This window comes from Leuresthes tenuis, unplaced genomic scaffold, assembly GCF_036924035.1.
Source record: "Leuresthes tenuis unplaced genomic scaffold, fLeuTen1.0.hap1 SCAF_2, whole genome shotgun sequence".
Lineage (NCBI taxonomy): Eukaryota > Metazoa > Chordata > Actinopteri > Atheriniformes > Atherinopsidae > Leuresthes > Leuresthes tenuis.
The window spans coordinates 27,599,839-27,624,447 of NW_027325356.1; the positions used below are offsets into that span (position 1 = coordinate 27,599,839).

The 24,609-nt window shown below is 39.8% G+C and overlaps 3 protein-coding genes across 3 annotated transcripts; 1 reads left to right on the top strand and 2 right to left on the bottom strand.

Annotated features, from left to right (window-relative positions):
* Positions 1-227: 227 nt before the first annotated feature.
* Positions 228-3,089, bottom strand: rnf128a (ring finger protein 128a). The gene has a single exon (XM_072380912.1). It carries the CDS (start codon positions 2,688-2,690, stop codon positions 1,584-1,586), a length of 1,107 nt encoding a protein of 368 aa, XP_072237013.1. The 5' UTR covers positions 2,691-3,089; the 3' UTR covers positions 228-1,583.
* Positions 3,090-5,661: 2,572 nt separating this feature from the next.
* slc24a5 (solute carrier family 24 member 5) lies at positions 5,662-13,232 on the top strand. Its single transcript, XM_072380913.1, has 9 exons — positions 5,662-5,818; positions 8,202-8,381; positions 8,901-8,984; positions 9,231-9,334; positions 9,493-9,593; positions 10,184-10,467; positions 10,592-10,798; positions 11,895-11,996; positions 12,672-13,232. The coding sequence occupies exons 1-9, from the start codon at positions 5,662-5,664 to the stop codon at positions 12,992-12,994; spliced, it is 1,542 nt and encodes a 513-aa protein (XP_072237014.1). The 3' UTR covers positions 12,995-13,232.
* A 581-nt stretch (positions 13,233-13,813) lies between these two features.
* Positions 13,814-23,980, bottom strand: myef2 (myelin expression factor 2). Its single transcript, XM_072380914.1, has 17 exons — positions 23,811-23,980; positions 22,497-22,699; positions 21,677-21,729; positions 20,754-20,761; positions 20,550-20,643; positions 20,022-20,213; positions 19,787-19,940; positions 19,642-19,691; positions 19,489-19,549; positions 18,211-18,312; positions 17,862-17,903; positions 17,690-17,776; positions 17,477-17,572; positions 17,201-17,269; positions 14,533-14,717; positions 14,405-14,456; positions 13,814-14,206 (listed from the first exon to the last, which is right to left on the bottom strand). The coding sequence occupies exons 1-17, from the start codon at positions 23,918-23,920 to the stop codon at positions 14,043-14,045; spliced, it is 1,722 nt and encodes a 573-aa protein (XP_072237015.1). The 5' UTR covers positions 23,921-23,980; the 3' UTR covers positions 13,814-14,042.
* Positions 23,981-24,609: the final 629 nt, after the last annotated feature.

A 24,609-nucleotide genomic window follows, 5' to 3' on the forward strand; every position in this document is an offset into this window, starting at 1 on the left:
CAGGCCCTCCTACTTATGTGGTATGATGATTATCCAGCTCCAGCCATTGTGCGTGCGTATCAGCTCCCACCTGTGCAGAGGTAATTATCCTCCCCAACAGTCTTTGGGAATAAGACTAGAACTCTGAAAGTGAGAGGTGACCAAACACACCTGTCTAATGTAAAACAGCCAACTGTACAGTCACACTCATACATTCCCTTCCCACACACACCATTCTTTCAAGCATGCATGCTTGAAAGGTTTGCCTCATTTTGAGGGATTTATTGGATTCTAATAAGCATCAATGTGATTTAATACAGAAAGGGGTATTTGTTTTTACAGTACAATTTTAAGACTCCTTGAATCTGTAAAGCAGGAATAAAAATGATTCAACAATAGAAAAATATATTAAGTACCATAATCACTATACACCCACCAGCAAACAAAGAAGTGAAACAATTCTTTAGCTTTATCATTTACTGAGGGACACACGCAATCTTAGAATTGCTAGAATCATAAACACGCTTGTAAAGTCAACCATATTAAAGTTCAGAGGTAGACAAGGACTGAACAAACTCCATTCAAAATAATTCAAAGGCAAAAACCTGGAAGACATTTTCACCTACAACAATTTGTTTGCTGTGTAAGCCAAAATGAGCTGTTTAGGCATGGAAAGGACTAAACAAATATTACATATTATCTTCATATTAACAAATTCATGGCTGATAAGCCGATCTAAACGTATGTCATTTCAAGAACCAGTACACATAAAGATGATTTCCCTTTAAGAAAACATTTTCAGAAGAGGACGTACAATTCTGATTTCAATCATCTTACGGCTGTATCACTGCAAGATTCAAGTCGGCAAAAGTAGATAGTGTTTCAACATGTTTTTTGGACTGTTTCTGAAAAGCCTCGGGCGATTTTCATTTGCTCATGGTAGTAAAATGTGTGTCATGCTGAATTTGCAGTGAAGGGCGTGTACAGAAGGGTGTGTTTGCAAATTCGGCCAGACAAGCTGACTAAATCCAATGAAAATGGAAAAAAAAACACTGCAGCTTAAAAACAGAAACAGAGAGCAAGTGAAATAAACAACTGTTTGAAGAGAAATAAATTAATTTAATTTTGAAAGGCAGTGGTTAAATTTCTATGTGAACCATGCAAGATACAGAGGGAAATTTGGCCCCAGTTTCAAACAGACATTCAAATTGTCTCCAAACTTCCTTCCTAACCTGTGTCAGCTGTGCTGACTATGCAAAACAGAAAACTGACACCAGTCTCACTGCACGACTTTCTTACTTTTCAGAATGCATCTGAACTATCTCAAACAAACTTTATGAGCACACCCATCGTTTTCACACTTTTACGAAGATCAAACAATGACAGCCAACTAACTAAATAAAGTCCATTAAGTCCAATCCTTGGATTCTTTTCTTTTTTTAAGGTATCTATTGAAGCAGGTTTGTAATAATGTTTTCTCCTACTGGAACATGACAGTGGGATTCCATTTAGTTGTTTCAACGTATATCGGGGGAAAAAAAATCTACCTCAAACAAGAAATTTAACGTGTCCTGGTTTGTTTGTGTTTTGTTTCCAGCTGTTGTTCATTCCCTTGCTGCCTCCAAGTCTCCCTCAAAGGCCCTGTTGTCATAGCGATGCTGATGTTGGTCTGGGTCAGGGCTCACCGGGCCATTTAGTGGGACCTCATACAAGGGGTCGTCTCCTGTGACTGTGATCACGGCGACCTCTGGTGGCGATTCTGTAGAGTCGTTCTCTTTGGTCTCCTCCTCAACTCCCAGAGCCTTCAAAATGTCGCACTTACACATGGGGCAGGTTCTCCTTTCCAGCAGCCAGGGTTCGATGCAGGTTTTATGGAAGATGTGGTCACATGTGAGCACCGTCACCACATCGCCTTCCTTGTAGGATTCAATACACACAGCGCACAAATAGATGTCGGAGGTAGTTTCCTCATCCCCTCTTTTCAGCGTGCGTACTTGAAGGCGCTTAATTGCTTTCTTGGCCTCAGTTTTAAGCCTATTCTCAGCGATTCTGTGCCTGCTCAAACCATACAGACGATTGGCAGAGATAAACACAAAGTAGGCGATCGAGGCTGCCGTGACGATGAAGAAGGCTATGGACAGAAAGTACAGCCAGTAGGTGTCCATCCAGGGTCCATGGGGGGTGCCCACATCAATAAGCATCTGAACATCTGTTCCGTTTTTCATCAACCTGACAATCTCCAGGCCCTGATTGTTGCCAATCATGATGGCCACAATACCTTCTGCATCTCTATGTGCCATGTGAGAGGTGCCGTTTCCACTGCCATCCAGATTATACACGACCACACCAGCAGCTCCTTGACGTTTTGCAGCATTGATCTTTTCACTGAATGTGCAGTTGCCCCTTTTCACCAGTGCTATCCAAGGCGGAGAGCTGGAGTTTCGGTTGTAAACAGGATCTGGTCCACAGCCTTTAGGGTCCCCTTTAGGGAGTGAAACTATGCCTGACGCTTTGTCCAGCGGAGAGTTACGACCATACACCCCACACTCGCAATATTTGTCCACAGTCTCATTGTTGCTGTTAATGTAGCTGATTTCCACCATGGCTGTCCAAAACATATAGGCACCTGAGCGGTGAACAAGCCCAGGCAAACACAGCAAAAGCAGCAGAAAGTCTTGTGTCTTCTTACCCATGGTAACGCTCTTCGTCATAAAAAAAAAACAGGATGCTCTTTGTTAGCTTCTTTAGCTTCTTTTAAACACCTCTGTTAATCCAAGTTCCTGGTTTGTTCCGAGTCACAGCGATCTGAACACAGCTGTGGTTTCACCTAACCTGCTGTCTTTGGTAATATGATCCTTTGGTAACACGAGCTATGCGTCAGCCACTCACCTCTCGTTATCTTCCTGAACCTTGAACACAGAGCAATCCACACAGGGAAAGGGTGCTGCTATTCAACAAGTTGAAGTACACAAAACACGTAGACCCATTCTGTTTCGAGAGCCAAGGAACAGTGTTCTTGAAGGAAAAAAGAGATAAGCAGATGACAAGAAGAATTTCCATAGATCAGTAACACCAATTACAGTCAGTAACAGCAGTACAGTGACACTAATAAAAGCTCCTGACTTGCTTGTGTAATGATGAGAAAAGCAATTCATCCAGTTTGTCTAGATTGACTTGTTTCCTTCCTCATTCTCCAGATCGTGGTTGCATAAAGCAAACTGACAAGTATTTCTACTCTAGCAAGTGGTTATTTCAGACAAATAAAACCTGCTTCCACCAAAGATTATGTACCAAACATGCACAAACAGATACATTAATTACTGTCCTTTAAATCACACAAGATAAACACACTGACGAGGGTTTTACCTCCATTGTTTAAAGGTACAACATACAAGGGACAGCTGAGATGGAACAGGGCACTGTCAAGTTTCCATTGTATCTTCTTACATACAAGTGAAAGCGCAAACACTGAGAGGGACAGAGAGGCTTCGAATGACAAATAAGGTGGAGAGGTTTTTTGCCAAGCTGCCTTTTTACTTTAGTCAAAACTATGATACAAAAACCTCTGAATAATATGCAATCAAATAATTCAGAAGCACAAAACACTGCAAATAAAAGAGAATTTGATATTTGTTCTATGCACAGCTGCAGCTCACAGGTCTTGATAACAGGAACAATAGCACTATTATGAGCCTACATTCCTCAAATAATCATCGACAGAAAGTAAGGAGCAATGTGAAATGATGGACTACAGCATTCTCATAAATTGGTGTGGATTTAGATATCACATTTATGATACATCTTCAAACTATACAGAAATACTGGTTTCTTCCGGGTGTTTAGTGGCCTAGACAAGGGCAATAACAAATTGCAGCACCGAATGAGGGTTATGGTATACACTGTGAACAATATGAATAAAAATATCAGCAGTTTATTTGTAAAAAAAAAAGGAATTTCAGCAGTACTACATACTGTCATTTTTTATTTTAAAAAAAAAACAAAAAAAAACATCAACTTCAACAATACCCGGAAGGCCCCAATGGCTGGGCACTATGACCATCCAAATCCAGTAACCAGAACACAGAGGAGAAAAAAAAGATAGAGAGGATGAGATGAAGGATGCTCCACAATTAGCCCATCCACACATTCCCAGAGCTGAACCATGTCTGTATTTTGCTCAAATGCAGGTCACTACACAATGTCCACTATTGGTCTAAATGGAGCAAAAGGCACCCATGTGCCCACAATTTTTTTTTTTTTAAATAACCAACACTGGTAACTATAGCAACCAGAGCAACCAGAGAGAGTTTGGGCTGGCCCAGTTTAGCCGGCTGCCATGAAAAACACTGAAAAAAAAACAGAAACTGAACCAAAGGCCAATAGGCAGGAATATCCACACTGACATCAATCAACCAATAAATAAGACAAATATGGATCTAGAATTGAAAAAGAATCTCAGCTAAAACACTGTCCTTCATCTGCTGAAAAGTGGTGATAATAAGGGAGCTGAAACGCAGTAAAGGCTCAAACCCTGTTCGAGTGAGTGAAACAAACCATGAGCAGCCAACACCACAGAGGGGCGCCACTAACTCATTCTTGCTTGTGGGTTGTCATGGTACACAAACACATTGTTTGGACCTCAGTATCACCCATCACAACAACAGAAACACGTGCAGCCGCATTTGGCTTGTGTGCACTGTTTGAAAAAAGAAAGTCGATCAATCCAAAGACAAATGCGTATCTATGTCATTCTTAAAATATTCAGCAGATATTTGTGTAAGCTCCTGTTCAGCTAAGCTTAGCTAATCGTCACAGCAGGGCCTCTGAAAGCAAACAAAGCAAAGCAACTCACCGACTTGGTCTGCAGGTTGGTCTGACTCTCCATTTGTTTCTTTTCTCCCGAGCATGCAGGTGAACTGGAGAGGCCTCAAAGGATGGCTGCTGGTAAAGTGGAGAAACTTCAGGCATGTCCAAAAAGGCCCGCCACCCCGTCTCCTCTCGCCCAAGCACACCCCCTTTTCTGTCACATGCCTGCTCAGTAGTCGAAGAATATTTATTAGTTTAAATATCTCGATCATGCGTGAGGGTGAAATTGCACCCAGGACTTAAGTGTGTTTTTTGGGCCCGTCTGTGATGTAATGTTAAAATATGTCAGGACCTGATTCGCTAATAATACATAATTATTCATCCTTAATTGTATAGATAGTACCAGCACATCATGAAGGGAATTTATTATTATTATTCCTCTGGTTGGTGCAAGCATGGCGGCATGGTTACAAAAGTAAATCTACCTGCAGAGCTTCGGGCCTTATATAAACTATAATTCAGTTACCACTGTAGAAATAACTCATTTCTCCCTATTTAAAATGTGGTAGAGTTATTTCAAAGAACGCTTATGATGAATTACACCCCTGATGAGCCTCAGGCTGGAGTAACTTCAAGTCAGCTGGAATGACTCGCAACTCGTGATCCCCCCACTCTTGGTAGCGCCAGACCTTAAAAGATGCTTTCTCCCCACAATAATCTCTTTGCAGCTTGTAGCTTAGTATAGTGTTAGATGCAGCTCTTATAAGCTGTTACAGCCCGCATTGACTCTCTGCAAGCTAAATAGACTAAAAAGACACATGAGTCATTAGAAAACGCGTTTGTTTCAATTGGTTTTTATTTAACTTTCAAATTACTATGGGTACGGCTGCAGCTCTGCAGAAAAAGAGGAGAAAGGATTTTATACCTTACTTTCTGGGCTTTGTCATTTTCTTGTATGCCACTGTTCATCTAGTATCACTGACAGCAAAAACAACTCAGGAAACCCACTCTGTGAGGGTGCGCCGGGCCCTAGGTAAGCACGTTATTATTAATGTTGTGTGCGAGAAGAGTTTGATTTCATCAGTTGAGTCCGTTTAATCCAACGGTGTAAATGTGACGGTCCTCTTTTGTGTTTGTTAAAGTCTGAATGAGGAGGCTGGAGTTTGGTTGCACACCGTTCTCTCATATTCTAATCTGCTGCAATCAAAGCAGCTGGCTATTTTATACTGTCAAAGAAATGTTTTAATGTACAATTTCTTAACACAGTTTAGATGATTATTCACTAAAGGCACCTCCTCAGGTGCATATTATGGTGTTAGTTGGCATCATTTTGAAATATTCTATCCATGAACATTTTCAAAAATGAGATCTGATTTTGAACAAAGTCTTGCTTGCTAGGTTTGCTCACAAAAAGCTTCTTAGTTACAAACTTCCATGTGCCTGTGTGTCTTCATGATTGTGCGTATTATGTGTGTATGTCTAGTTATAAAAATGATTATGGGAATATGTAGACCCATATATGATAACCTACTTCTGTTTATGTCTTTATGACCAACTCCAGTGTGTGTAGACTGGAACACTTCAGCTTACTTTTACCTTGGGATTACAGGAGGGGGGGTGACTGGGTAGTAGGTCAACACAATTTTAATTTTCTCAAAGTGACAGAAACCATCATTTTCTTAAAGGGACCAACACTATTTTTGAGTAGTCTGAAGACTGCAAAAGAAAGGTGCAACGTTAAGTAGTTTAGAGGTCAAACAGACTAGGAGATGTAAAGTTGTCAGAATGACAGCAGATAATTTAGAGATAAGACAATCAGGTCAATCTATAATTTCAGTTTTGATTTTGTGGGAATATGCACCTTTTTCAACCAACTAAGATGTGGTAACAACTCCAAAATGCCACAAAACAATAATTCATGTAATAATTGTAATAATTTGTCTAGTTGTAGACAAAAACATACACATGCTTGATAACATAATAATCATATATTTGAGAAATGTGACTTGAGTTTCGTTTTGGATTCCTCAAACACACATTTGTCTCCAAACAGTTTTAACAATTCATATTCTAATCGGGCCAAGCAACATGCAGGTGTTTTGTGGTGATTTTACCCAAGTGACAAGGGCTTCAACAATGTCGTTTACACTGTTAGTTCTTTGGGCAAACTCTTCATTTTAAAAGCTATTTGAACATCACGCCTTATTCTTCAAAGTGCAGTAAGCATTCCTGCATTATCCCTGTAGCCAAATAAATTAATCATTTTGGTCCGTTTGTTTTTTCATAGTAACAAAGTCGTCAGTTACAACAGAATAGAAACCCATGAAAACTAGAAGATCCTGGAGGGGTTATACACTTCTAAGAAAGATGATTTCATTACTTGAAGTGGGGCCCCACCTCCTGCTCCCTGCACCCAGACATGTACAAAAACATTTGATATGTTTATATGTACATATGGACTGAGCATGCTCTATGCTATTTGATGTTGGGGCAGCAGACTGAGGTTAGCGGACGCCAACATACTCAACAAACTGGTCGGCAAGGCCAGTGGCTTTGTAGGGGTGGATGTGGACTGTCTTAGAGGAGGATGCTGTGACATCAAACTTTACAATTCACATTTATTCACACTCGTAATAATCATGCAGTGATACATCAATGCATAATACCACTGCGCTGTAGTTATGTGCACCAAGCATTTTTGTACATTGTGAATATAAGACAACTTTTTTTATTTCTTATTCTAGTTCACAGCATCCATTTATTCGAGTTATTATTTTTCTGTTTCAATTTGTATATTGTGCTATTTTAAAAAAAAACAAGACTAATTTTGTAGAGTACTACTACAAAACAATAAAGTATACCTGAACCTGAATATTTCCAGTTAAAAGTCAACCAACTCCAAATGAATCATGCTAATTTAAATTATTTTACAGCTTAGTAATCAAAATTTTGTTATCAGCCATAGTTTCCATTTCCATTTAACAGCATTTTTAGTTTTCAGATTTAATGAACACATCACATTTTTTACAGCTTATATAAAAAGATGTTAACCCTCACCAAAATTAATGGCTTGTCAGATGTTTTAATGCTGTTTTAATGAGTAAGGCTGCTTTGAATAAAAATGAATGTTTTGATGCTACTGTTTTTTAAATTTTATCATTTCTATGACCTTCAAAATATCTCTGCGCTAACTGACCCCAGCTGCCAACCGGCCAACCTCCACACAGTTGTGGCTCACCAGCCATGACAGTGTTTGCTCTTCTTCAATTTTGGCATGAAATAGCGTGTAACTACCATTAGGAGTCCAAACCATCTTGACTGTTCCCTGAAGCTACTTGTCAGCTGTTTGGGGTGACAGATTATATCAGCGATGATCACTAAGCAGTGTGTAAGTGTGTGTTTTCTGCTGTTTTCAGAGAATGAAACAGAATGTATCTCACCACAAGCCTCCGAGTTTCCTGGAGGCTTCTTCACTGTGCAGGAGAGGAAGGATGGGGGGCTGGTCATTTATTTCATGCTTATTTTCTACATGCTTTTGGCTGTTTCTATAGTCTGCGACGATTACTTTCTGCCTTCACTAGAAGTAATAAGTGAACGTAAGTTGCATGAAATATCTTCCAGCTTATGTGCAGTATCTGTGTGTTATTGTTGTTCTGGAGGCCATATATACTATACGGTTATGTGCTTGCTTTTGTTGTACAATGGTTATATTGGATAGCTTTACAATGTGAAGTTAAATTACAATAAATGGAAATCATTGAATTAGTCATTTAACCCTAAAACACTTGCAATTGAGTTGTAATATCTTAAAACCTGTTTTGTTCAGCTATCAGTCACAGAGAATAGACTCCCATCAACTCCCATCTTCACAATGATTTAATTTGATTAATTAATTTGATGAATTAAATGAAAACAATAAACAAAAATGTCAACCTACTATAAAAATTCTTGATAATTATTCTTTTATCAACTGATCAGCTGATTCACTAATTATTTCTACTATAAACTGAAAGTTGCAGAGGGTAAATTCAGATTACCACTCTGTTGTTGATGATGTTGAACTGGCTTTTGTTTCATCAGCTTCTGTGCTGTTTTATCTCTCGGGACTCCCGCAGGTCTGGGATTGTCTCAGGATGTGGCAGGAGCCACGTTTATGGCAGCAGGGAGCTCTGCACCTGAACTGGTCACAGCATTTCTGGGTAATCATGCATAAGAAAACAATGATTATAAACAATGATGATAATGACACTTTCATCTGCATTCATGTCATTATACCACCTTCTGGCTCACTAACCTGTGCCCTCATCACCATATGGGGTCTAAAAGGGAGGACATTTTCATTCTCATTCCTATTTCCTCAGTATATCTCGCATATGTTTTTTCAGCAACTTTCACACTGCTGCTGCTTTTAAAACTATGTGCTGTTTATGTGCTTCGTGTCATAGGTGTTTTTGTGACAAAGGGGGACATCGGTGTCAGCACCATTGTAGGATCAGCTGTCTACAACCTGCTCGGAATCTGTGCTGCTTGTGGACTCTTGGCCTCTATGGTAAATTACAACAACATACTCACATATTGCAACCAAGATTACCATTTAGTAACTACTTGTTTGTTAGAGCGGCACCTTTACTGAGTCAGAGGGAAAGAACTGTTGTGCTCATTGTGTTGTATAAGCTGTAAACCATTTATTTGTGTTTCCTTTAACAGGCAGGGCGTCTAACCTGTTGGCCCCTGTTCAGGGACTGCCTGGCATACGGAATCAGTGTTGCTGCTGTTATTGCCATACTTACTGATAACAAGGTGTACTGGTAAGTGTATGTGTGTATTGTGTGTAGTGACTCAGCATTATCTTCAGACCTTACAAAACCAACATATAAGCGGTTTGTTATTAAAGACAAAGTCAAATATAACTGCTTATTGCATCTCATGACACTGAAAATATAAAAATAGATCACAAAAGTGCACAGTTTTGTGATTCATTTATGTTTTTTGTATGGACAGTCAAGTGATATCTGTACTGCCAGAACTGTATTGATCCTTTCATAAAAAAGTTATCTAAACCAACCTAAATCACAAGCAGCCCTCAAAAACGTGAAAAAAACTGTAACATTGCCAAATTTGGGTAAAGGAATATGAGAAATATCTCACATTTTGAAAGAATTAAACTGTATGAAGCTAATTCAAATGAATAGACGCTGTCGTAGCTTTACCATATTCTGTATTCTTTTGCAAGTAGAATTTAATCAGGTTAACAATCTTATAGACACATGATACAGCTCATTCATAGAAACTGCCAAAAGAATTTTGGTTTGAAGCTCAGGGAGCAGCTTAAAATGTGACCTTCACATTGTATTAGGCATAGTCACAATTTAATCTCTCCAATGCTCAATCTTGACAGGTATGAGGCTGCCTGTCTGCTGCTGGTCTATGGCATCTACATTGTGGTTCTGTGCTTTGACCTCCGCATCAGTGAGTTTGTCCTGATGAAGGTGAGCCCTTGCTGCACCTGCCTGAGCTCCGGCTCTGTTGAGAAGATCGAGACACAGCCTCTAATGGGTTGGCACGATGACACCAGTTTGCGTGTCCACGGACGCTCCAGAACAGACAGCGGTATCTTCCAAGATGACTCGGGGTACTCTCACCTCTCCCTCAGCCTGCATGGCCTCAATGAGATTCCTGAAGGTAAACCATGCTTTTGAAAGCACTTTTTTCTAGCGTTTTTGTCATGAATTGTCCACATAGTCAGTCACTTGCTTGCGCCCTGATGATCTGACATAAATCTTGTTGTCTGCCATCATCCCACCAGAGCATAAAAGTGTGTTTTCGGTTCCGGAGAGCGACCTGAAAAGGATCCTCTGGGTTCTCTCGCTGCCAGCCATCACTCTGCTGTTCATGACAATCCCTGACTGCAGGAGAAGGTTCTGGAAGCAGTGGTTCATGATAACTTTCCTCATGTCAGCTGTCTGGATCTCAGCTTTTACATACGTGCTGGTCTGGATGGTCACTGTTGTCGGTAAAATGCTCGTTTCAAAGATATCATGTGCTTTAGTGTGCTACAAAGATCCGTAAAACAAAAATTGCTTGAAAAGCTTTACTAGTGGTCAAAGCTTTTCTTCTTTTACGAAAAAACATCACCATCTGTCTTAAAGACACAGAGGCTCAAATGAGGATTCTCAGTTCTAACATGACCAGAGGTGCTGCAACATTTGTAGAATATGAGGAAAAAAGAACGTTTCTTTACCATTTGAAACCATTTCATTTGGGCCCCAAAATAAAGCCAAAAGCCTGTAAATGAGCTGGATTGGTGTTCTTTCATGCCAAACGTTTTTCAGTCTTTTCAGTATAGAGGCAGGTGTAAATCAGCCCCATCCCTCAGCAAGCCATTGAGGATCACAAGTGTTTGAAACTTGTGAGAAAAACGTCTAAATTGCAGAGTACAGTCACATGTTAGTCTGCTGGCTAATTCCTAAGATGCCATTGTTGTAAGGAATGGGGGTTATTATAGTTAAAGTGGGCTGTGTGCCTGGCCAGCCACAGCAGGATTACAGCAGCTTCACCCCTGAGGAAACACAGTCATGTGAGGACTGGGTGTACATACAGAACCTGGCATGGGTTGAAGAACAGATTCAGCCTCTATCTACAATAGAGATGTAAATTATAAAGTTGACCCAAGAGCAAGCTTAAAGGACAAAGTTATCATGTGACATTAGATCTCTTGATGTATAATGAGATTATTACCCCATAGTCATCAGAGGAGCACACGTAGAAAAGAAGATAAATCAAAAGAAACAGTTTGTGGAATTCCTGGTGATTCAAATAAATTAGCTGTTAACTTGGTTGAAAGATGTATTAATTACCCTATATTAAATCCATGGCTACAACCAAGGACAATAGGTAATGACAAGAAGGTTTTTACACTGTATCATCACACGTTTTGTGAGGTCTGTGGATAGATTCTATATTTTCATTCCGGGTGAAGGAGCAGATACTCCTTTTTTTTAAGTTCCTTAATTAACAGAACTTTGAGTTGTTGTGAAAAACAAAAACAAATATCATACAAAGGGCAATACTTCTACGTCTTAAAATTATCTTGGATTTTGTTTACACAGGCGAGACACTTGGCATACCTGATACAGTGATGGGACTCACTTTGCTTGCTGCTGGAACCAGTATACCCGACACTGTGGCCAGTGTGATGGTAGCCAGAGAAGGTAAGACTGACACGTTTTAACCAGGAGAAATTTGTTGCAGTCTTATGGGGTCATTGTCACCTGAGGCCAGGAATAACAGCAAGAAATACATATAAAGAATAGTTCCTTTTTTATTAACTGCCCAAATAAAATGTGGTAGCTGCACAAAATACTAACTATCAGTGCACACAGAACTCTCTTGCTGAAAGACAGTAGGTGCCGATGAGCACCTTCAGCTGCCTGCGGCTGACTTTATGATTAAGTTAGAACTGCAAAATAAGATGGAGTGGAAAAAAGACTGCAGTCAAGTAGGCAACTGCTTACTAATGATAGTGAGCTCACAAAAGCAGCTACCTGCTACAGCAAAGCCTTTGAGAGAGAATACTTCCTTTGTTCATTTCTTCAGAATACTATCAAGTCATACTGCAGGCACAGTGAAAAGAAAGTTATAAGAATGTGTAAAAAAAAAAAAAAACACAAAAAGGCAAAGTTTCTTATCCAGTAACAGTAAATGCAGTAAATTTTGAAGTAAACACTTCTTGAAAGCTGAATATGAAAACTTTAGTTTCTGGCTTACTTATGAATACCAGTAGAAAACATTTATGCTCATGTAATGGGAAAAAAAAGGCAAACAAAAGCCAGGAGTGAACATACAGGGCACAATTTCCACATGTAACCATGTTTTCTGTTTATTAGGGAAAGCTGACATGGCCATGTCCAACATTGTGGGCTCGAATGTTTTTGACATGCTGTGCCTGGGACTGCCTTGGTTCATCAAGACTGCCTTTGTGGACACCAACAACCCCGTAGAAGTCAACAGCACGGGGCTGATCTTCATTGCCGCCACACTCCTCCTCTCAATAGTCTTCCTTTTCGTATCAGTGCACATCAATGGATGGAAGTTGGACTGGAAATTGGGACTCATTTGTCTCTTTTGCTACATCCTTTTTGCCACTCTGTCCATCCTGTACGAGTTGGGAATTATTGGGAATAATCCTATAAGATTTTGTAGCGACTGAAATTTGACCTCAGGACTGAAGCCGTATCTTTTAGACTTAAAGCCCAAACTAAAAAATGTTAAGCCTTTAAAACCTCCAAATATCATGAAAGCATGGTCCCACTTACAAGTATACTCCACCACAAAGGATGTGTGCTGGTCATGTCGCTGGAGATTGAAGATCTGATAGATTTTACCAAAGGTGGACATGTGCCAAAGATCATTCTTTTGTATGTGACCCAGTTTAAACAGTCATTAAAGCGAAGGCCAATTCCCACATTCTCAGATGTTTCCCCATCTTAAAAGGCATTTAAATAGAAAACGTGCCGTCTCATCAACACCACACCTTGAAATAAACATGTTAACTGATCTTATTTGACCCTCTTTTAGGTTTTAATTGGTTGTGCAATCAGTCTGATAAATTTTTATGAGCGGGGAGGAAAGGTGGAAAGAGCCATAAATGTTAAAAAAAAAAAAAAAAACTTTCCACTCCTGTCACTGACGTGTTTCAGTCCCGTTTACAGCCACCTTTGCTAATTTTGCATGGACTTCAGACACCTAATGATGCCTAGATAATCAAGTCGAAATCCTATTTCCTATTATTTTTCCCCCAGATCTATCAGAATCATGCAGGTGTGGCTTCCCGTTATTAACACTCTTAAGTCCATGTGATAAAAGCAATCAAATGTGCCTACCTTTATGATTAATGTGGAATTTCTCAATTTCAAAGAGGCCAATATGCAGGAGGATTGAGAAATATGGCCAAAAACAGCAACCCCTTCGGTTTACACAGCGAAGAACAATGTTGAGACTTTGATCTCAGAAACGTTTACAGCCAGGGTTTAAAAATTAAAAAGTTTATTTCTTCAAATAAACTGCCAGACAAATTATAAAGGGTTTACAAAACAAAGATAAAATAGCTATGAAGTACATATAAACCAAAAAGAAAAAAAAAAGTCAAACAGTGGACACATGGAGATATGAATTAATTGTGTTTTTAAAACAAAACAAAAGATCATTGGCAAAGGGGCTGAATGAGTGAGTGTGTTACTTTAACTTCTACAAAAACTCTAGGCGTTGCGATCGATGCGGACATCCACCTCTCGGCCATTGATCTTGGTTCCATTCATCATCCTGCAGGCCTTCTCAGCGCTCTCTGGAGAATCAAATCTCACTGTTCCACATCCCTTTGATTTTCCATTCTCCATCTTGATTTCTGCGAACATTACCTGACCTACAGGACAGAGAAATTGCTGAATTCTGAAACTAGAATCGTTCACAAAGTTTTGATTAACACCAAGCCAGTAATTGTGGCCTGCTAATTCAACGATCAATCGGGATGAAATGCCAGAAGGCTGTGAGTGGTTTGTTAGCTAAACAATAAATGACGTCATTCATACGGAGCAGTTAAAACTAAGGGAAAAAAACATACCACAATGACTGAACTTCTCTTTTAGCTTTTGCCATGTCAGGTCGTAGGACAGCTGCAACACAGAAATTTCTCAGTTAGTACATAAGATAGATTTAAGATAGCCGACACAAGATTGATCCCACACTTACATTTCGCACAAATATCTGACAGCCTGCTTTAGATCCAGAGCCTCTGTCGGACATGCCTCCACCCATGTGGCCTGATCCTCCACCTCCATAGCCACCAAAGCCACGGTTCATGTCCATTCCTGACATGCCTACACGGTCAAAACTGGAGCCCATTCTGTCCATCGACATATTGCCCATTCCACCACCTGTAATAAACACCCACACAGACAGTGAGAGAGCAGTACAACTTAATACACGGTTTAACAAGTCCCTGCAAACCCTGATCAAAGATGTGCATAAATGAGATTCTAAGACCACAACACCTCGCTTTACAATGACTTTCACCTCAAACATAACTTTTCATTTAGACAGAATGACTAAAACATCTATAAGATAGGATAAAACAAATGCTGAAGCATACGCTTCTCGTTCATAGAGGCCTAATGTCCAGGTATTTGCACAGAGCTGGGATGGAATTACTTTTCTACAATAATGCCCTGTTCTTTAGGTTGCAGGGGGGAAAAACAGCAGCACAGATGCATGGCGACTGTACCGTCGGTGAAATGTTTATTTTCCTCAGGTTGTCTTGGTGGCTGCCACCACATGACTGACAGCAATAAAACGTTGAGTTGTTGCTGTTTCCAGCATTCTTTTCAAATTGGTCCGTGGCAGTTTATTTTACAATAAAATAGGGAATGTGCTAAAATAAAGATCCTCCCTTAATGTCCTCACAACACACACTTTTTGCAAGTCACTGGATATGCAAGAGAAAAGTAGCGTGTGAATGAGTGGCATCAGCAATTAATTCAGCATTCACACAGCGTCATTATCGTTTTAAAAAAAGTTTTTGCATTTTAGCCGTCATTAATTTACCTTTGACTTAACAGTGGAACAAAATTAAACTTAGCAGCTGTCTGCTAACGGGGCTTTTTTTTAATGATCATTTTGGAATATTTGTCTCGAGACTAGGGCTGCCACGATTAGTCGACTAGTCACGATTATGTCGACTATTAAAATCGTCAACGACTTATTTAATAGTCGATGCATCGTTTTTTTCTTTTTCAAACTTTGTTTTTCTCTCAAAGCTGCTGCGGCACCTTCCACTGCTGCGTCTGCGTTTCTGTCCTTGACACACATGCGCAGTAGTGGTAACCGGGGTCAGCCGTGATGTCACAGTAAGTTAAATGTGGATGAAGTGGTCCCAGTAGAGTGCCTGTGTAGAAATCCCTCCGTTAGCTCTCCTATACCCGCAAGTAGCCACATAACAGCACATATGAGCTAACAGAGCTATAGTAGACGTTTGTTCATTCATTCTTCTTAAAGTATTGGTGAAATAAAGACAGATACTGCCTTATTTAGAGGCTGCATCGTCCCTGCCCTGTTCACTCCGTTATATGGATATACGCCGATCGCGAGTTATCTAAATAGTTTCCGAAGGACGCCGACTTTCGCCAAACTGTTCTCGGTGAGTAGATAAATGTATTTCATGCCAGAAATAAGGTCTAGTTTTAAAAATACCGGAGGTCCCCTTTAACTTGCTACATACTCATATTGATAACAGTAAACGTTAGTATTAGCGATGACGATTTGATTAATTATCCTTCGCACACATATTTTATGTGTTTTCTGTAATGTTATAACAGTAATGTGTTTGAATAGGAACGCTAATGTTTTCTAACGTTACGTTTCAGTGCTAAAAAAGTATGTTAATCTTCAATGGACGGCTTTGTTACAAAGCTAGCTACATGTACACCTCAGTAAGCAAATGTCCTGACTGAGTCCATACTGAACATGTTGGTGTTATATCTGAGTCAGTGAGACCAAAACGTTTTGTGAATAATTCCTTAGTTTCAGGTGCCTACCTCATTTGATTTAAGTGCAGCTATGTTTGATGCAAGAGACAAATGAAGGAAAGAAAAACCTAAAATAAACCCAAAAACCATAAGTATTTATTTTTGTGTGTTTGCTACACAGTTGAATAATTGTTTGTTGCAACAATCTGCATATTTTATTAAAGGGTTAATGAACTATTGTATTAACTGTCTTTTTTTTTGTTAGCATATACCTTAAACACTCCAAGCTGAAAGATAATGATGTTTATATAAGAGCATCTGCATCCTGGTGCGATAAGCTGTATGTTTTACATTCAATATACGTATGATCCGGTTAGTCGAAAAAAATAATAATCGGTGATTAGTCGACTATTAAAATAATCGCTTGTGGCAGCCCTACTCGAGACTAAGAGAGACAGAAAATTTAAGACATGCATCGTGCCTCTAAGATCCAACAGCCATGAGAAAACAATGCAGCAGCAGGGCCAACACTTCCACTAACCACATCTAGCTCAAGGAAGGTTTCTCTAATCCCCATCATTATTTGTTGCCTATCACATGTTCAGCAAGTCATGATACTAACATCATGATGGTTTTCATGATGAATTTTCTTGATCACTAAAATATTTTTCCCCACTCTCACATGATTGGCTGCATTAACTGTGAAAAGTGCTGTAAAATGTCAACAGCAAACAGAGGCTATTGTTACAGAGCCTGCAGCAGTTTACAAGTACCCAAAGTCTGCCAATGATGTGTTTTTTTTTGTTTTTTAAACACCTACTCCTTCAGAAAAAATAGTTTTTCATATGAAAATATCAAATTTAGAAAAAAACTATGGATTTGACTTTTTTCTTTACCTAATCCAGTTCCCATGTGCCCCATGCCGCCGCCGCCACCACCACCCATGCCTCCTCCAAAACTTCCACCTAAAAGACAGAATACAGATTAAATTAAATTATGTGACAATTTCACAACAGCAGATTCAAATAATCAGACCAGAGGAGCACATATAACGAAAGCAATCTCATCCAAACTTTAAAAAAGCTACAAGGAGAAATGTGCAGAACCTCTGCGACGTTTGATGTTAAATATGAAAGGAATGAAGGACTGTCTGAACTCAGGATATCACCTACCCATTCCTCCAAAAGAATCTCCAAATCCTCGACTCATTGGCATGTCACCGTGGCCAAAGTCCCGATCCATTCCTCCCATTCCTGACCGGTACATATCTCAACATAGATAAAAAGTAACACTGAACCGGTGTTTCCAAAAACAAAAGATGCTCACAGCTTAACAATCTTGAACTGACCCTCACTTCTGCAGTGCAAGCATTAATACTCACTTACCTCCCATTCTACCAACTGGTGCCATGTCTCTGCCTCCAAAGCCACCCATGCTTTCCATGCCACCAAAGCCTCCACCGCCACTCATTCCTATCAAAAGCAGCACCAAGTTGGATCATGACTACCAGATTAATAGTCATTCATACAGCAAACATATGGGTAGCAAGGATCTTACCTGTGAGTCTGTTCATTCCACCATAACCTGAAACATCCATTCCTGTGGCAGAAGAAAATGTTAGTAAGACCATGTTGAAGCGCAAAATGCATAGACTTTGATTAATCCCATGAAAATCTACCCAGTGAACTAAAACTTGAGCTGGCAAGTGTCCTACTAGCCTGTCTCTGTATATCTGATCATGCTTTTCGCTTCTTATTGCATCCATTGCAATAAGGTGCTAATGTGCTGTGCAGCTAATAATAAGAAGCTGCTTGCACAAACGAATGTGTGTGATGTTCCGTGATGTGGACATGTGTGAGCCTTTCCTGCTAAAATACTACATAAAAACACTCGAGAGGTTACTGACCTCCAGGTCCCACAGAGCCCATCCCTCCACCTCCACTCAGATGGTTTGCATTTATTGGCTGTCCTCCTGGCCCGAGACCCATTCCAATACCACCTAGACCCCCTGTAAGACCAAAAAAATAAAAACCATAAAACACAATGTTCAATACTTGACACATTAATGTTACAGAAATCTTTAATGCCCAATTGGTTTAATGTGGAAGCACTACTCCCCGTTTCTGACAAATATCTGACAACACCAAGCCACACACAGCAGACACATTGACGTCACTGCAGCTGTTTTCACATGAACACTGGAGATATTCAGGAGAAAGAGTGGACAATTTGCTCCGGTCTTTCTACGCAGTTAATGTTCACACAAACACGTCACAGCACGAGGCTGTTTCTGCTGGAGATGTGCTCTCCCAGCAGGAAATGTAACGGAGGGGAAACGGCTGTCTGGAGCACGCAGCAGAGAGCGTGTGATGCAGAAATTACAGTGTAAAATCACCATTTTCTTTACAATGCATTGAGAATAGCTGATGAGGCTCCTCTCTGTGTTTATAGGAGTACTGCATGTATTTATTTTGTACAGGGAGCGAGCGGGCGGAAACAGGTCAGCAGAAAGGACAAACCGGCAGCAAATACTCCCAAATATTTGCTGACACATTTACACATTTATTGTCTCACCTGCTGATGTCATGGAGAATTTACAGGGGGCTGGTTGGAAACGCTCTGCAAAAAGTCTCATCTTGCAGGGCTGATTCCAGTGCGTGTGTGAAAGCAGCTGATGTGTGATTGGTTCTGACTATTGAAAATTTCACATTATAGAAACGGACTGTCCCAGTAATAAATTCCCCACACTTAATGCATAATGGCCCAAAGTGTTACAACTATATTTTCCCCATTCAATTTCCTTTCCTACTACATGTACCTCCTATGACAGTGTGAACATTTTCACAACTCACAACATGGGGTAAAATATTAAAATCCCTAAATATACTGTACTTGTAAATGATTTTCTAGTCTAACTGACCACTCAAAGCACTTCAACACTACATGCCACATTCACCCATTCACTCACACCTTAGTCGATATCTACGTGCTTTCTACTTTCTACTACTCATTCACACACATTCATACACCGATGGTAGGCCACTGAACCCCCGGGGAAGTCGAATTGACCTTCCGATTGGTGGGCAACTGCTCTTCCTCCTGAGCAACAGCTGCCCCATACTGGGATTTTCTAAAACAACACGTTCTGTTCGCGTTCCTCTCAGACGGAGAACGCTGTACTCACGTGGTAACTGATGTGGTTTTTCTACTTGACGGAAATCATCAGGAGGAAGAGACTTTTCATCCTGCAAACACAAACAGAACAAACATGTTAACTGGGTTCATTTATACATCCTGTACAGCACCTAACTTCAACAGTAATTTAAAAATAATGTACCATTTTAACATGCATCTGTCTGTCAAACAGCATCTGTCCATTGAACATGGCTGGGTCCAGAGTCAAGGAGAAGCATACATTCAAATTGTTAAGCATTACTCTGTATGCACTCTTTTACTGTAATGTTGATTTCTTTAAAGGATACATATGGCCTGTACAGCTTCCAGTGGCTGGTCAAAAGTCACTGTCCCCATCCCGCGGCTCTTGCCATCTTTATCCTCCTTTACATCTGCTCGTTTCACCACACCAGCCATGCAGAACACCTCTTTTAACTTCTTCCAGCCCACCTTGAAATCCAACTGTAGAACACGGAGTATAACATCTTTAATCAAAAACCATTACCACGCAGTTTCAGAAAAGGCTTAGAACCGAGTCCTCACATTAGCCACAAACACAGTGTTGCCCAGTCGTCCAGCCTGAAGTGCATGGATGACCTCAGGTGGGATGTTTGGGTTGTTGGCAATGGAGGGTGGGATGTTCATCCCACCAGGCCCCATGTCCTGCCCACGGCCTCCCTGCTGACCTCCTCCCATGCGCTGCAGCGCACGCCGGGCATGTTCCCCATCAGGGTCCTAAAATAAAAATGGGGCGGGCATTACTATTTTAAATTTTATTCAAACATTACTTTCAGATAAACATTAAGAGTAAGTCAGGTGAAAATTCAGCAAGGATAACTGATGATATGATATATAAACTGATATATAAATACAATTTACAGAAAAGAGCAACTTAAATGTATTTGTGCAATGTTAAACAGGAGATCTGAATACAGAATCACTGACAAATAAGGAGTATTTGGGTCAACGGTCTCACCAGAACTGTTTACCTTAAAATATTTATTGTAAAAAAAATAATAACACCTTTCATGTACCGTTGAAAGAGATCAAATTAATTCGATTAATTCTCACCTCCTTGATGTTGAGTGGCCTTCCACTCAGGTCATGCTTGTTCATAGCTGATACTGCCTTCTTCACAAACTCTTCATCTTTGAACTCCACCACACTGTTGCATGAGGCAAACAAGAGGCTCCACGTGAGTCCATGAAAGCACAAAAACCGCTGATAAAAAAAAAGGTTTCATATATCACTTGAGAAAGAGAGGCCGTTTCTTACCCACAGCCCTGATCAAGGAGGCATCACAGGAGTCCAGGTGGCACACAGGGAGTGAACAAAATGCATTTTAAATCAAGACCAAAAAAAAAAACATTAGAAATTATAAAGGTAATCTATCAACATGCTTCTATGTTCTAGAGTACACATTGGCCATACTTCTCCCACCGGCTTGAGCCAGCAAGTTTGTGTTTGTTTTCATTGCACACAAGATAAAAAGGATACTTATTTAAATGATTTTAAAAAAGTTAGCATTACATATTAATCGTAAATATATAATGAATAGTATCCAAAAGCTCTTGTTTAAAAAAAAAAAAAACATTACTTATGCAGTGCAATTAACCTTTAACATTTTACGGGTTTGAACTCAATTACAACTGCCGTGGTATCAAAAAGAAAAGCCTTGAAATGTTTAGCACATTGTTCAGGCCTAGTAGTGTCATTAATGAAGTTGTTCACAATTAAATCCATAATATGCACTTGTGCAATTTAATATAAAACATCAAAGCTGTTTTGCTCCATTGAAGATAAACTTTTTTACATATGAAAGGTAAAAGAATTGAAGAAATAAATATATTTGAGACGTGAGGGTCAATCAATGAGGTAAAAATCACACAACCCTGCATTTCCCTTTGGAAAATGGCCAAACAAACAAACGTTAAAACCAATTGACAACAACAAAAACAGAAATGTACTCTTAGATGAGTTCATTAGGCTACTTTTCCAAAAAATAAAAAAATAAAAAAAATCAACAGGACATCTCCCTTTCAAATAAATATCAATCATTATCTATCTATCAGGCTCTAAACACAACCTACAATATCTCCAGTAGACCCAAAGGATCGGAGCCTAGAAGAGCACATGATTAATGAGAGCCTGCTGAGGGCATTTAAAACCTCGTGCAGCAAGTTGGCCACGTCACTTACCCTTGACTTTCCTTCTGCATCCTTAAAGAGCTCCACGTATGTAACCTCACCAACTACATGAGACATACAAAGGAAAAATACCAAAAGAACAAAGTAATTTAAGTCACCAAGTCTTCAAGTCGCCCTTGGCCTTGGCAATGCCGCTACGGATGGAGATGTCCCATTAATGATCAACAGTCAGCCCAAACCAACATCCCACCAGACAACACCATGCCTTGTTGGGCCAGTGACTGAGACACCCAAAGGCCAAGGCCAGAGAGAAACACAGCTACATCAAACCTGGGAAATTCAAAAGACTTCAACATGATCAGTTTGTCAACAGATTCCATTCATAGCAGTAAAGAGTTTGACACCGTCCTTTGAAATCAATAGGCTTCTTTAGATCCCCTTAATTCAAAAAGTAAAATATTACAATATTTTAGTCACGGTTCACCTTGCAGCAGATGCAACAAAAACATTCAACAATCAATTCTACGACTAGTTTGAGGTTACATTTTGGAGCTGCCAATGCCATAGAACAAGTGACAATGTAACTAAGTTCATCTTCCTTTTCTCACATACGTATCAGCCCAAAACTGAAATGGTGTCCATCCAAAAAAGAAGGAAAAAAATAGATTAAAAACACCTTTAACCTAAAATCACACTATGTTGTTTCCTTTGTATCGACACTTAGTACATCCAAAGAAGACTACAAACTAAAAGACTAGAGCTAGAAGCAGGATGTTCCATCTGGTAAACAAACAAAAAGGTCAAAAAGTTCTAATCAGATGAGAAGACAGAGAGAAGGGTGAGACACCATCCCCATTACTGGGGACATTACCTTTCTCACGCATTAGATCTTTGATTGCCTGCCACTTCATGTCATAGGGGATATTGCTGATGAACACTCGGTTCCTGTGAGCGCTCTTCTTTTCTCCACCATGTTTGTCTTTGTAGGGATGATAGCGGTTTCCTCTTCTGCTGCCTGTGGACTTCTCTTTAGGATCATGCTTTTCTTTGGTGGACTTATTTTCTTCACTGTCCCTGCAAAGTACACAGAAGCACAGGTAAAAGAACAGCATATCTCCCAACAATATCAACTCAAATTCTAAACATGGGTTACTGCTAACAAATTACTTAAACCACAAAATGAACGAAGAATGTGAAAAATAAAAGCACAGAGAAGGAAGATTTGGTCAATAATAAAGAAGCAACAAGAGACACAAAGGAGCTATAAATACAAAGAGAATGTCAACTGAAACTCAACTAATGTACACCACAAAGCTTTGCATGAAAAGTGCCAAGCCTGATCTGCTTGACATCCAAAAACTTTAAACCTCCGAAAGCATTTTTTAAAAATTATTATATTTTTCCCCCAATTACATTGGGCACTCCAACACTTTTGTAGGCCAGTAAAGCCTATGTCCTACCTTAAATCTAATCTTACCAGCTTGGACATCCTACGATTAATTACACAAATTCCTCATGAATGAGTACACAGAATAGAGGCATTTAATCATTATTTATAAGAGTAACTTTGACATATTTCACCATGTGCCCAGCCCGTTTAAAAACTCCGTCAAGGTAAAACACTTTTCTTCTACTGAATTATGCATAAATGATGTATACCGGTAATAGTTTATCCATTAACACGGGTTTATTGTGCAGCATCGCTAGCCATTAGCTGCTAACATCCCGATCTGTACCTGGTTCAATGAACGACAAGACACTGGGCTCAAATTCGCAAAGATGCTTTCGCCAATAAAGACTAAATTTAAGTAAAGCCTTGTGATTAAATAATCCAACTTAATTCAAGTAAACCATGATTAAATTGTCGATTCGTCTTGCTTTGAATTTTTTATGTTAGCAAGCTGTAGCTAACATCAGCAACAGACAACAATTAGCATAACTTAAACCATTGTACCCATTACACTTAAGGTTTGGGCAAGACCGTAGTATTTTAAAAGGTATGTCAAACTTTTGGCGTAGCTTTTATGTTAAATCCACCCAGTAGGTATCCAACGGATTAGTTATTGCAGCAGTGATAAGAAGCTTCTTGGCTAACAATAGCTAGCATCCCAGGACTCCATTTTAGCTAAGCTAGCTAGCAGTAACACAGACCGGACTAAGAGAAGAGCACATTATTGTTACCCACGTTTTCACGCCATTGGGTGTTTCCTGAGAGGTCTCATCGGTTTCGGATTTGACGGATGCAATAGATTCCTCTTGCTGTGGCTCCTCATCAGGAGTTGTAACATCTGCCATGTTGAGCCTCTTACACACAACGCAAGATGCCCCTACGCAGTTGAAAATGTGCAGGGAGGCTTTGTGCCTCCAACGCGAGATTTGGAGCTGTTGCTAGGCAACCAATGTGAATAGAATCGAAAAATGTTGCTTACATTATGCCATGAATTATAGCATAATTCAAAGACAACTGAATATGAGCCAGTTAATGGTCACTGATATATGAGTAAATGGGTTTCTGAACAGGGCACAGTTCTGAAAAATCAAATCATGAGAGAAGAGGTGGAGGTTTGGGAGGACTACAGATACCTGGTTGTTCACCTGTACAAGACACAACACTGGAAATGTAACACTGAGGCTGTCTACAAGGTGTTAAAGAACAGACTCTACTTCTTATGTAAGCGTAGGTCTTTCGATTTTTGCAGCAATGTTACGTTTTGTCAGTAAGTCTGTGACAGAAAGTGAAAGATGCTTTGCAGCCATCTGCCGAGACAACATTATGAGGACCAGTGGCTCAAAGCAACTAAACAAAATGATAAAGATGGCTTGTTTTGTAGTGCGGACTCTTCTGGAGCCTGTGGAACTGATAATGCAAAGAGGAATGTGCAAAAGCTGCTGAACAATGCTGCATACCGCATACATGATACATACCAAAGTGATCAAACAACAAAGTTTGTTCAGTCACATTCTTCTTCAGCTCTTCTGCAACA